Source organism: Canis lupus, chromosome 2 (genome assembly GCF_011100685.1).
Source record: "Canis lupus familiaris isolate Mischka breed German Shepherd chromosome 2, alternate assembly UU_Cfam_GSD_1.0, whole genome shotgun sequence".
Taxonomy (NCBI): domain Eukaryota; kingdom Metazoa; phylum Chordata; class Mammalia; order Carnivora; family Canidae; genus Canis; species Canis lupus.
In genome coordinates this window covers 76202915-76216380 of record NC_049223.1, presented here as the reverse complement: position 1 = coordinate 76216380, position 13466 = coordinate 76202915, and the positions used below count along the sequence as shown (strand labels likewise).

The window sequence follows — 13466 nt, the reverse complement described above, 5'->3', positions numbered from 1 at the left end:
AAATTAAGTTCAAGCCATCAAGGGAAGTTTCTTGGCAGCCTGCCAACCATCCTGTTCCAACGGCACTCTTTCCAGATAAGCATCTCCATCCATCTTTCAGCAGAGGCCACCGGAAGAAATAAGGCATCTCACATGCAGGTGCTCCTGTCAGGCCAGCCAGCAGCACATCTCTGTCTGTGGAGAGGGGTTGAGGAATGCTAACACCGAGCCCAGAAGTTCTGTCAAGACTAAGGTAGTAATTAAGAACAGGGAGCCAGCAGAACTGCATTGGTACCATGCTCAGACTTACTAGCTATATGGTCTTGGGCATAACCTGTTAGACATTAGTTTCCTCATTTGTACGTTAGGGGTAATAATGGGGATGTTAGGGGAATTGAAAGGAAAAGTGTATGGACAGTGCTTAGTACGGTGCTGGACGTTATTACCATCATGGAGCAATTGATGACCTTGCGAAAGGCATTCTAGAGATTCAAGCATATGAAGAAGAGCCAGTGGATTGGGCAAAAAAGAGATTTCAGGACTTCTTATTCACCCTGTTGCTGAGCAAGGGATTCCTACCCTAGGGTTATAGGGATGGTTGAACACACAACACTGGACACTGGCTGATGAGACTGACCGTAGCTTATTAGTCACATATACTCACAGCCCCAGAGAAGGACACAGGGTTGCCCGCAGGAGCAGAGTGAGTAATCAGGTGCTGTGGGAGGCAGGCTTTGTAGTATCAAAAGGGTGGGTTGCCTCCCGGTTTCTTTCAGAGGATATGATTGGCTTGCTGGAATAATTTTGGGGGCTGATAAGGAACTGAAGCCCACTACTCAGGGATAGATAGGAACTGGACCTTAGTCCCTTTGATAAGGAGGATTGTTTGGCTCAGGGACCTTGTCTACCAAGCAGAGTGGGTAGTAGAGTTTGTAATTAGGTCATTTGAGGCCCTCCTGATTTTACCGGATGTTAAGGCAACACATAATATTGAGCTTGATTTTAGGCTTTGTGCCAGAAAAGAGAATGCAGGCTTTGAAATGCTGTTGAGTACAGCTTTCAGGGAAACTGGGTAGAAGGCTATAGAGTTGTCTGATTCTGGGGAAGACAGATGGGATAGTGGCTAAAAAGGAAATGACACAGTAGTTCATAATAGTGTTATAAGCAGAGATCTCTTCTTTGTTTTCAGTTCAGCATACGTTGATTGATTGACTGTACCGTCTTAGGCTCTTACAAGGCTTAACCAGGTTCAGCTGACCACTTTGGATCAGGAGCAGTTTGACCTCTAGTTACTTTAGCAGCAGCCAGGGAAGCTGTACTAACCCTGGAAGACCAGATTGCTGAAATGCATTCTCAGGATTTGGGGTTGGTGTCAGGCCATAGAGCTATTCACCTCAGACATGGTTATTGGAGTCCTCCATATTTTGTAGGTTTTATTCCCAGAGCTGTTAGGGAGTTTTTTTTTTTTCTGACTGGAGCCAAAGGCAGGTGCAAAAGGAAAGGATTTGAAGAGGACTTGAGATTTTTTAGAAGTGAAAAGTTACTTTAAGACATAATAATTTGATACGAAAAAAGTGATTGAGAACAGGCATTGTATTAGTGCTTTGTTCCTCAGAGGGTTCCTGGACCAATAGTATCCATATCACCTGGAGCTTATTAGAAATGCAGAATTCAGGCCCTACCCCAGAACTTCTGGATCAGATTCTTTTCTTTGACAGAATCCCAGGTCAGAAACCTTTCTAGTGGATATAAGGGCAAGAGCTTTAGGTTGGGCCGACTGGATTAAAATCTCAGTTCCGGGCAGCCCTGGTGGTGCAGCAGTTTGGCGCTGCCTGCAGCCTGGGGTGTAATCCTGGAGACCGGGGATCGAGTCTCATATCGGGCTCCCTGCATGGAGCCTGCTTCTCCCTCTCCCTCTGCCCGTGTCTCTGCCTCTCTCTCTGTGTGTCTATGAATAAATAAATAAAATCTTTGAAAAAAAATAAATAAAATCTCAGTTCCTCTACTAATTTGCTATGTGATTTTGGGCCTGTTCCTTAACCTTTCCACTGTTAGGACTTAGGGTAAATTGGTTTTAACTATCTTGCTGGATTGTTAGTATTAAAGGAGGTAATGTAAAAAGTGCTTAGAAACATAGTAAAGTACTTGTTTGTAGCTCTTATTAGTAGTCATTTGATAAATAATATCTTCATATAATTTGACAGAATATGAAAAGAAAGAGCAGAATATCATTAGGGCTAACTCTGTCATGAGACCTGAGTTGATAATTGAGAAAAAAATATGGTCTCCTGAGCTGATGGGGCAGTGGATGTGGTTGGCTCTAACCAGTTCCCTCAGAGGGGAGACTAAGTGTACTTTTTAAGTAACCAAAAGTTGACAGCTATACTTCTTAGTGGCCGCTGAACTCTTGGAAGGGAAAGTTATCTGCAAAAGTGGTAGCTAAGTTGGCATCTGGCGAGGCCTTCACATTATATGGGACAGAACCATGGCTTGAGAATTGAGACCTGGGCTCACTTCTACCCCTTGCCAACTCATGACTCTTAACCAGGCATTTAACATCGCTGAGCCTTAATCTTCCTCTGTAAAACGAAGATAAATGGGATGAGGTGTAAATCTCAGTACACAAGCAAGGGATTATGATCTCTATATCTTCCTTACTTAGTGTCTACCATATTGCTCACTGGATAGCATCCAAATCCCCAGAGGTGAATTTTATACTTGATGCCACCAGCTACTTAAGAATCTTCACTCTTGGGGTTCTTCAGAGCTATTCAGGTTACTTGGATTTCCCAATGACCAGAATGTACCTTAGGAAAACACACAGGCCAGTCAGGTATTGCTATAAATCTCAAGGACTAGAACCACAGGGAACTAGCATTTGGAATGGAATGAGGATGATAGTGACGAAGCGTTAGAAATGATGACGATACATATAACGGGATACTACTATGAATCCAGGAGTGCCAAATACAGAAACTTCCATCCCTTACACTACACGTTACTGCCTTTCAGGTCCTCTGTGTAAGAGACAAGACCAAATGACAGCTGCTTTTGAACTTGAGAAATCTGGGCCCACTAAAAGCTGCAACCACCCTTTTCTGACCTCACCCATCCACCTTGTATTCTCAGAAATAATTGCTAGTGGTTCTCTTTTAACTTAACTGATTCCTTAGATACCTTACATTTTAAATCATCTTTTTTGCGTGTAGCAAATGCCCCCTTTCTTGCCTCTGAATGTGTGATCTTTGCTCTAATTATGTTGAGAGTGCCTGTTATTTCACCTGACTCTGGTTGTTTGTGAGATACTAAATAGCCATGGGGTTAAAGCTGACTTGGATCAAAGAGCAATTCAGCCTCCCAGGACCTCAGTTTCCTCCCTTAAAAAGGAAAGAGATTGGACTAAGGTCATTTGGTCATGCGACAAGAGTACGTGATAGATAAAGTAATGAACTTCTGTTTGCTGAAAGCGATGAATAGGGCTCTCCAAGGTCTCTTCCAGCTCTCTGGTTCCAGCAGAGCCCAGACATCAAGGTAGAAATAAAGATTTTATTCAGGAGAAAGGGATTATCAACAGCAACAGAAAAAAACAAAACAAAACAAAAACCTTTAAGCAGATAAGATTGCATTGAGCCAGACCATAAGAGAGATGTTTCCTACCACGAGATAGATGTGCCCAAAGGAGAGTTCAGAATTGTTAGGGCAACCAGAATCAAGGACCGTTGATTAAGTAATAGAATGGCTTTTCTCTCTTGGATATTGGAACATGGAAATCCAGGCAGAAGTGGGCCCAAATTCTCCATGGAACTCCACAATATAGGATGTCCAAGGCAACAACCTGTATAGACAGCCAATATAGACAACATAATAGAGGAGGCCTGTTCTTCCCTTTCCATTGCTAGGCACATTGCTTATTAGCCCAGCCCTCCTGTCACTGGGAAAGCTCTGCTTTAATAGTGCTAGTCCTATTGCAGAAGCTCCTCCCTCCAAGCAGGTGGAAGTTCCTCTGTTCCTTTTCTGTCCTGCCTAACCTAGCTAGGTAGCCTTGTGCTCCACACTGCCTCTTCGGTGAATGTTTTTGGAGACCCGCCCTCACCTGCCCAATGTCCATAATAATGATGGCAGCTAGTTCTTGGATGTCCTTCCAGGTAGAGCACCTGTGTCCTATACACACACGATGTCCAGCACACATGCCAGGTGTGCCTCTTCTGGAGCTGAGTTCATGGTTCTTCCTCTGTCTGGAGTTCTTTACCTTTCACCCTGGCCTGTTGAGGTTGTACCTCGCTTGCATTTACCAGCTGTAGCTCTTTCCTTGTCCTTGCCACCCACTGGGATAAGTCTGTTTGTTGTTGTTTTTCTCGCCTTCCTTTCTATATGTCTCTTATGGATTGAGTCCTTTTAAGAGAACTATTTTCAATCATTCCAGCTTTGGGTCAACTTTATTACCAACTCCCTGTGGACAAAGATCTTGTTTTATATTTCATTTGGTTGCCTCATAGCACCTACCGATGTGCTGAGTAAATAATAGGCAAATAACCCATAATTAGGATTGGATGACATGTATGTATAGTAATTGAGGAATGGTAAGTCCAATTCCTGAGGTACAGAAAAGAGCCTCCTGCTCTCTAATAGTGACAGCAAAGGTCTTTGAGTGCTTTGCTAAAGACATCATCAGCAATTATGGGTTTCAGAGCATCTGTTTTATCTAATTAGGCAGTGCATATCAAGAGTGTTTAGCGTTACATTCCTCCTTGTTCATTGAAGGGATTCCATGTTTCTTATGAACTGTGACTTAGTTCTCACTTTTGCTCTTTCTGGTTTTTCTCTTGTTTCTTTTTAACTTAAAGAATCCCTAAACTTTCAAATCTTTTCTGGAAGTAGACAGAATAAAAATTTAAATAAATAAACAATAAATAAATAAATAAATATTCTTTGTACTCCTTTTAGAAAGCTGGCCTACTTTCCACTTTGTATTGAATTCTTCCCATTTGTGTTTTAGGTCATTATACAGCACTTGGTTCAGCCAATTAAGTTTTTTCTAAGTATCTTTATTCTCTATCAGTATAGTCTTTTCTTGAGGCTTTAATATTGTTCCTTTGAGGAACATCCATCTTTCTGGTGCTCTTTTGTTGCTTAAATGTTCTTCCCTTGGGACCTTTGACAATTTTCCCAAACCTGGCAATTTCACTAAATGCTTAATAACATAATTTAGGATTGCCTCTATACAAGAATCTATAGGACTTCACTTAAGAGATTCAGCATGCAGTGTTGTAACTCTGAAAGGTACACTTTCACGACATTATCTCTAATGCTGTATTCTCTCTCCTCAGTTTAACTTCCCTACAAAGGGAATTAGGGGAAACAGTAAAATATATGTTAGAGGCTCTTATATTTTAGTTGTGAGATCAGCAAAGTATAGTTTAGCCTCTATAGTACATGTCAGTAGCTCCCAAATCACCAGTGTATCTCTCATGATTATATATTAGATTTATTGAATAGCAATATTCTATACCTGAAAGTGGTCTACAGAGATTATAGAGTTTAATTGTTTATTTACAGATAGGTACTTCAGTTGTCAAGTCACATGGCTAGTTGTAAAACCATTTAATGAGGATGATTCACAGTTTAATAGTAGTAACAACTACCACATGTATTAGTTTCTACACACTAGGCACCGCTTTAAGTGTAAACACACCTACTCATTTGTTCTAAGTAACATATAGCTGATTTTTTTTAAACCCAATCAGAGAATCCAATCCCTCGGCCTTTAAAAGATTTTTAAAATTTATTTGAGAGAGAGAGATTGAGAGAGAGAGAGCTCTGAACGCAAAGATGATGCAGGGCTCCATCTCATGATCCTGAGATCACGACCTGAGCTGAAAGCAAGAGTTGGACGCTTAATTGACTGCGCCACCCAGGGGCCCCATCTCTTTGCCTTTTAACAGAAAGTTCGATCTGTTTCTTTATTGTGATTACTAATACATTTGGACTTATTTCTGCCATCTTCAGTTATTTTCTGTTTAATGTAGTTTTCTTGTGTCTTTTTTCCTTTTCTCACTTGGTGTTGGATTAATCACATTTTCTTTATTCTCTTTTGTACCCCCTGTTTAGAAATATTTATCTTGCTTCTATTCCCCTACATTCTTACCTTTTTTTTTTTTTTTTTAAAGATTTTACTTATTTATTCATGAGAGACACAGGGAGGGAGATAGAGAGGCAGAGACATAGGCAGAGGGAGAAGCAGGCTGCACACAGGGAGCCCAATGTGGGACTCGATCCCAGGACTCCAAGATCATGCCCTGAGCCAAAGGCAGATGCTCAACCACTGAGCCACCCAGGCGTCCCACATTCTTAACTATTAACATACATACTTCACTTAGGCTAAAGGTAAAGTCAGTCATTGTGCTTGTCATCCTCTTGACCGTTGGAACACCCTGACTCTGGTTTCCTCTCATCTTCCATGTTGTTGTTCATTGTTAATTTCAGAGAGGCATTGGATTTCTACAAATACAGACTTTAGAGCCTGGCTGCCTGAGTTTGGACCCCAGCTCTGCCCCACATAAGTATAAACCCTAGGTAAGTTATGTACCTCTTTGTGCCACAGTTTTTTTAATCTGTAAAACGTGAATAATAAGAGTAACTACTTCATAGAATTGTTGAAAGGATTAAATAAGTTAATATATGCAAAGCATTTAGAACTAGCGACTGTGGTTGTCATTATTCTACCTAGTTTTTAATCTCTCTTTCCAGTACCCATTTTTAAACAGCCAGTACATTTTAGGTATACCAACACATTTCTTAATTTCTTTTTTATGAGATACAATTAATATCTGAGCTTAGGTGTTATATTTGAAGAGTTTTGACAAATATCTGCTCCTTAAACACCACCTAAAATAAGATATAGAACATTTTCACTCCCCAGAAAGTTATTAAAAAAATTTTTTTTTATTTATTTATGAGAGAGAAAGAGAGAGAGGCAGAGACACAGGCAGAGGGAGAAGCAGGCTTCATGCAGGGAGCCTGATGTGGGACTCGATCCTGGGACTACAGGATCACGACCTGAGCTTAAGGCATTCTCAACCACTGAGCCACCCGGGCACCCCCTCTAGAAGGTTCTTTTGTCTCTCTTTCACTTCATTTCCCTACCCTACGCCATCCTCACAACCTCCACACTACTATCTGATTTTTATCACTGTAAATTAGTTTTGCCTGTATTTCTGTTTCCTGTAAGTTGAGTCATATATATAGACTTTTCTGTGCCTGGTTTCTTTGACTTAACATAATAGTTTTAAGGTTTATCCATGTTGTTGGATTTATTACCAGTCTCTTCTGTATTATGAGAAAACTCCACACAGTTCTCCCAGGTGGTTATGCCATTTTACATTTCTTCTAGCGGTGTATACGAGTTCTAGTCACTTGACATCCTCACTAACATTGATGTTAGCAGTCTTTCTGATTTTAATTTTTCTGGTGGGTTTGTTTAGCAATTTCTTTGCTTGCCACTTGCTGTTTTTTCCTAAGTTCTGTTCCTTTTTTTTCTGGCTCAGTTTTCTTCTTAAAGTAATTCTTTCAGTGACGTCTGTGTTTGAAGATAATTTTATTTCAACCTAGATATGGATACTTGATTGTTATTTTCCTTAATGTTCAAAAATTGTTAATTGCATTTTCTTCTGGCATCTGTTATTAAAATGGAAAGTCTGTATCAATCCAATTGTCATTCTTTTATAAGTAATGCCTTTTCTGTTGGTTTCCTTACAACTTCTTTTTCTCTGTTGTTAATATTTTAAAGTTTTCATTCTGAAGACACGTGTTTGTCTCTAATTCGAGAAAATTCTCAGAAAGCATATCTTCTTGCTTCTCCTGCATGTTCTCCATTGTTTCCATTTGGAACACCTTCTTATCCTGTCCTCTGTGTCCTTTGACTTCCCTTTCATATTTCTGTTTTTTTATAAATTCTGCTACCTTCTGAGTAATTTTCCCAGACTTCTCTTCCTAATCACTGATTTTCTCTTTAGCTGTATCTAGTCTACTTAATTTATCAATGAATGAATATCAGTGAATTAATTTTTTAAAATTAAAAGTTTCTGTTTCACATCTGATTATTCTTTTTCTGTATTATCCTATCTTTTGGTTATGACTTCCTTCATTTTGCCTGTTTATTAAAATGAAACATAATTTATAATATTTTTCATAGTATTCTATTATTTTTATGATTTTCCATTCTTGGGGCTGCTATTTGTGCTGATTCCTGCATTTAATGACTTTCCTTTTAGTGATTCTCCTCTCTCCATGTGACTTTTCAGTTTTACTTTTTGCCTTTTGAGGGTGGTTCAGGGAGCCTCCTCATCTGTGACACTCTAGTATTTATTTCTCTGTCTGGGCAAGGCTCTTCTTGTTTGATTTTATTTTTCTTTCTTACCTCCAACACCTACTCTCATTGCCCTCCCATACTGCATGCTTCCCCTTTAATGTATTTGATAAAATGTCTTTGGCTGCATATGTAGCTTTGTCAGATATATAGTATTATTTTGATTACATGTTTTTAACTTACATAAATGCTATTATGCTCTAGATCTCATTGTGGTTGTTATTTTTTTCACTCAACACTGAGTTATCTATCCATGTTTCTGTCTTAGTAGCTAGCTGTTACTTCTTTCTAATGCACTATTTTCCATAGTATACCTCTTGCACATTTACTTACATTCTTTTCGTGATGGACATCTAAATTGCCTCTCATCTTCCTGCTACCAAAAACAATGCTCCAGTGACTTTTCTGGCCATTCTTCCTTATGGACCCGTGTAAGAATCTTTCTAGGATATGTATGCAGGAGTATGATTGATTACTGGGTCACATACACACACACACACACACACACACACACACACAGAAAATTTCACTAAATATTAGCAGAATGTTTTTCTAGAACAGCTATATCAATTAATATACCCACCAGTGATACCTTAGATTCAAACTCAAGTTCTACCATGTGTTATTATGTGTTACTATGAGACTCTCCTTAGTTTCTTTATCAATAAAACGGGATATTACAGCATCTGCCCGATCAGATTGTTGAGAGGGCAAAATGATTTAATATATGTAAAGCATAGTCCTGAGTATAATAAACACTTTCTGAATATAATAAATATCAGATAAATACTAGCTGCTATTACTGCATATTTTTTTTTAAGATTATATTTATTTATTTGAGAGAGAGAAAGCATGAGCAGGGCTGGGGGAAAGAAGCAGACTCCCTGACTGACATATGGCTCCATCTTAGGACCCTGGGATCAGGACCTGAGCTGAAGGCAGATGCTTAACTGAGCCACCCAGGTGCCCCTATTACTACTATTAAAACAACTACTATTATTACTTGTCAGTTAATTACAAGTAAGCTTTCCTTCTCTGAATTGTCTGGTTACATCATTTCCTTTTTCCCCCCTTGGATTTTAATTTTTTTAAGATTTGCAGGAATTTCTTGTATCTTCTAGGTATTAATTCTGTGTTGCCTTTAAACTTTGTACAATATTATCTCCTGATTTTGCCATTTGTCCATTGTCTGTTAATCATGTCTTTGATAGAAACCTTTACTATCACTGCAGTCAGACTCCTCATTTCCTTGTTTTTTTGGCATTTGGGGCATTGTTTAAGAAGTTTCCCTACCCTGCTTCAAAGACGCCTGACATTTTCTACTGTTAGCCTTTATAGATTTACCTTTCATGTTTGGGTCTTCCTCATATGGTTTGTAATAGTGAGCTCTGTTCTCTTTCTTTTTCACTGTGTGAGTCTGTGCCTTGGGTTGTGAAAGTACTGTTTTTTTTTTTTTTCCTGCTGCATGTCAAAGACCAGTTTTTATGTTAATTTCTCAGCTTAGGATTCCTGTATGATACAAATTTGCATATCTACACATGCCTCTGTATGGCATAGGCCTGCATTTTAGATTTCTTGTGGGTGCCTTGTCCTCTTCTAAAAGCCCAGATAATTAACAACTTCTATTGCAGCTTCTCTGAGCCAGTAAGAAGATTTTTCAGACTGCATATCAGGGAAGGATAGGTATTTGAGGCTCTGGGTTTTGTGCAAGGGTGTCAGTTTCACCTCGCCCACCTTCTACCTGCCTGAAGCTATATTTCTAGTTTCCATGTGAGGATTAATGCTTTCTCCTCCAAGCCCAGGGCCTGAATTGGAGTTTGAAACCTCTGTGGGCCACCATGGTCTCAACACCCACTTAATGTTCTAGTTTTGATTTTGATGTCTCTTTCATTTTAGATGCCTGGGGATTTCCTTTTTTTTTTTTTTTTTTCCTTAAAGCTTGACTATATATTTTAAAAGGATTTTTAAAATGTTTCATCCAGCATTTCTGTATGAAGTGGGAGAAAAGATCCATTTACATCAGCTTGGCATGCCGTTTTGCCAAAAGTTTATTCTTCAATTAGTATTGTTATTAATCTTAGTAAAATTTCAGCTTTCTACATTGCCAGCTTATAGTCATCAAGTAGCCCTTGATCACCCTTGAATGTTTTCTGCCTTTCCTAAAAGGAGGATGGATAGATCCTCCTTTTATTGCAAGTTTATAATCATGTTTTTAATATCTATGTATAGGTAAGCCACATAATTCCATTCAGTTTTTTTGAACCTTGCTCAGTCGCTTATTCTGCTACAGTTATTCTATTATTTTTCCCATCTAATTTTTTTTAAAGATTTTATTTATTTCAAAGAGAGTGAGCGAGTACACGCAAGCATGAATGGTGGGGGTGGTCTGAGGGAGAAGCAGACTCCCTGTTGAGCAGGGAGCCCCAGCTAGGCTCCATGTTGGGATCAATCTCAGGATCCTGGGATCATGACCTGAGTCAAAGGCAGACAGTTACCTGACAGAGTCACGCAGGCGCATCCCATCCATCCATCCATCCATCCATCTATCTATCTATCTATCTATCTATCTATCTATCTATCTATCTATTTATTTATTTATAGATTTTATTTATTCATGAGAGACACGGAGAGAGAGAGGCAGAGACACAGGCGGAAGGAGAAGCAGGCTCCATGCAGGGAGCCTGATGTGGGACTGTATCCCGGGACCACGCCCTGAGCTGAGCCACCCAGGCATCCCCCCCATCTAATTTATTTAACAAAAATATGAAATAGGGATCCCTGGGTGGCGTAGCGGTTTGGCGCCTGCCTTTGGCCCAGGGCGCAATCCTGGAAATCCGGGATCAAGTCCCACATCGGGCTCCCGGTGCATGGAGCCTGCTTCTCCTTCTGCCTGTGTCTCTGCCTCTCTCTCTCTCTCTCTCTCTCTCTCTGTGTGTGTGACTATCATAAGTAAATAAATAAATAAATAATGAAATAGCTCTGACCACAGGGTTCTGTAGTTAATGCTCAAAATAACTACCTCTGGATCATTGCTAGATCTTTTTTTTTTTTTTTAATTTGATGAAAGTTGTGGATAATTTCCCCAGAAAATGACCAAAAAACCTCTTAAGTTTTAGCTTTCCTAAAACTATAATCCCAATCACTTGTTTCATATTAATAAGAATATTAAAAAAGACCTAATGTGTGTCCAGATAAGTCTTTTGATTTACTGAATCCATAAGGCCTATGGGGGAAAAAAATCACATTCTATTGATATAATTCACTCTTTAGGAAAAACATTAGTGCCCATTTAGTAGTTCATGCTTTGTGTTATTTGCAAATTAAAGTCTTGTTCTGATTTTTTTCTCAATTGTTAAAATAAGTTAATTTACAAAATTTAAGAATTATCTTCTTAAAAAAGATAGTCTCTACTTTTGCCTCTTTTAAATCTTACAGAATCTTTTTTTGTTTTGTTTCCCCCAATACCAGGAGATAGGAATTCCAGTCCTGCCCCTGCCACTATGTTTAGCAAGTTAGGTAGCTCCTTGATTGCAGTTTATTTGTTTTTAATAAGTATGCATTTTTATAGTATAGGTGTTAAGACAAATTGTACTCAAACAATAGGGCTAGATGTTCTTAAAGATATTCTGAGTAAACTAAAAATATTGTATGAATTCATGAATGTTCCATAATATTAAATACCATATAAAGGGTTTGGGTGGTTAGAACTGAAAATTTACATCCAGTTTATCAAGTTTTATAAATAAGGAAGCTTTATTTTTTAGAGCAGTTTTAGGTTTACAGCAAAGTTGAGAGTATTGAATACAGTAGAGTTCCTCACACCCACACAGCCTCCCCCACCATCCCACAAGGCAGTAATACATTTATTACAATTAGTGAACCTACATTAGCATCATTATCACAGTCTGTTGTTTTCATTAAGGTACACTTTTGGTATTGTATGTTCTTTGGATTTTGACAAATGTATAATACATGAATCCACCACTGAAATATCATAAAGAATAATTTCACTGCCCTAAAAGTCCTCTCTTCTTCACCTCTTTATCCCTGCTTTCCCATCCACTGGCAACCACTGATTTTTTTACTGTCTCCATGGTTTTGCCTTTTCTAGAATGTCATATAGTTGGATTCATACAGTGTATAGCCTTTCAGATTGGTTCCTTTCACTGAGCAGTATGCATTTACATTTCCTCCATGTTATTCTGTAGCTTGTTAGCTCATTTCTTTTTAGTGTACAATAATATTCTATTATCTGGATGTACCACAGTTTATCCATTTATGTACTGAAAGACATTTTGATTGCTTCCAACTTTTGGCAGTTATTAATAGAGCTGCTATAAATAGCTGTGTGCATGTTTTTGTGTAGACAGTTCATTTGGGTAAATATCAAGGAGCACAATTGTTGGAGCATATGGTAAGGATATGTTTAGTTTTGTAAGAAACTGCTAATCTGTCTTCCAGAGCAGCTGTACCATTTTGGATTCTCATTAGCAATAAATAGGAGTTCCTGTTACTATAAATCCTCACTGCATTTAGTATTGTCAGTGTTGTGGATTTTGGCTATTGTAATAGGTTGCTTTAATTTGCAATTCTCTTATGACATATGTTGAACGTTTTTTATACTTGCTTTTTTATACCTGCTATTTGTATCTCTTTGGTGAGATGTCTGTTAAGGTTTGGTACATTTTTTAATCAGATTGTTTTCTTACTGTTGAGTTTTAAGAGTTCTTTGTATATTTTGGATAGTAGTCTTTTAATAGATGTGTCTTTTGCAAGTATCTTATATCAGTCTGTGGCTTTTCATCTCATTTTGTGGACATTACCTTTCACAGAACAAAAGTTTTTTTTTTAAATTTTAATGAAATCTAGTTTATCAGTTATTTCTTTTAGGTACATGCTTTTGGTATTGTATATAAAAAGTCACTGTACTCACGTTCCTTTTAAAAAATAAAAAAAAAACAAGTTTGTTTATTCATGAGAGACAGAGAGAGAGGCAGAGACACAGGCAGAGGGAGAAGCAGACTCCATGCAGGGAGCCTGATGTGGGACTTGATCCCAGGACTCTAGGATTACTCCCTGGGCCAAAGGCAGGTGCTAAACCTCTGAACCACCCAGGGATCCC

General features: G+C 38.6%; 1 protein-coding gene across 4 annotated transcripts in view; it reads left to right on the top strand.

Annotated features, from left to right (window-relative positions):
* The window catches only part of ZBTB40 (zinc finger and BTB domain containing 40), a 70111-nt gene that overhangs the window by 16159 nt on the left and 40486 nt on the right, over positions 1-13466 (top strand). For 2 of the 4 annotated variants that reach the window (XM_038531669.1, XM_038531671.1), the window contains one exon: positions 6463-6552. The exons of 1 other annotated variant lie outside the window; for it this stretch is intronic. Coding sequence is in view for 1 of the 3 variants with exons in the window: in XM_038531668.1 (XP_038387596.1) it covers positions 12756-12758 (3 nt within the window). In the remaining 2 variants the exon portion in view is untranslated. Of the gene's footprint in view, positions 1-6462; positions 6553-12725; positions 12759-13466 lie in introns of those variants that run through there. One more of the 4 variants, XM_038531668.1, reaches the window with a different exon arrangement.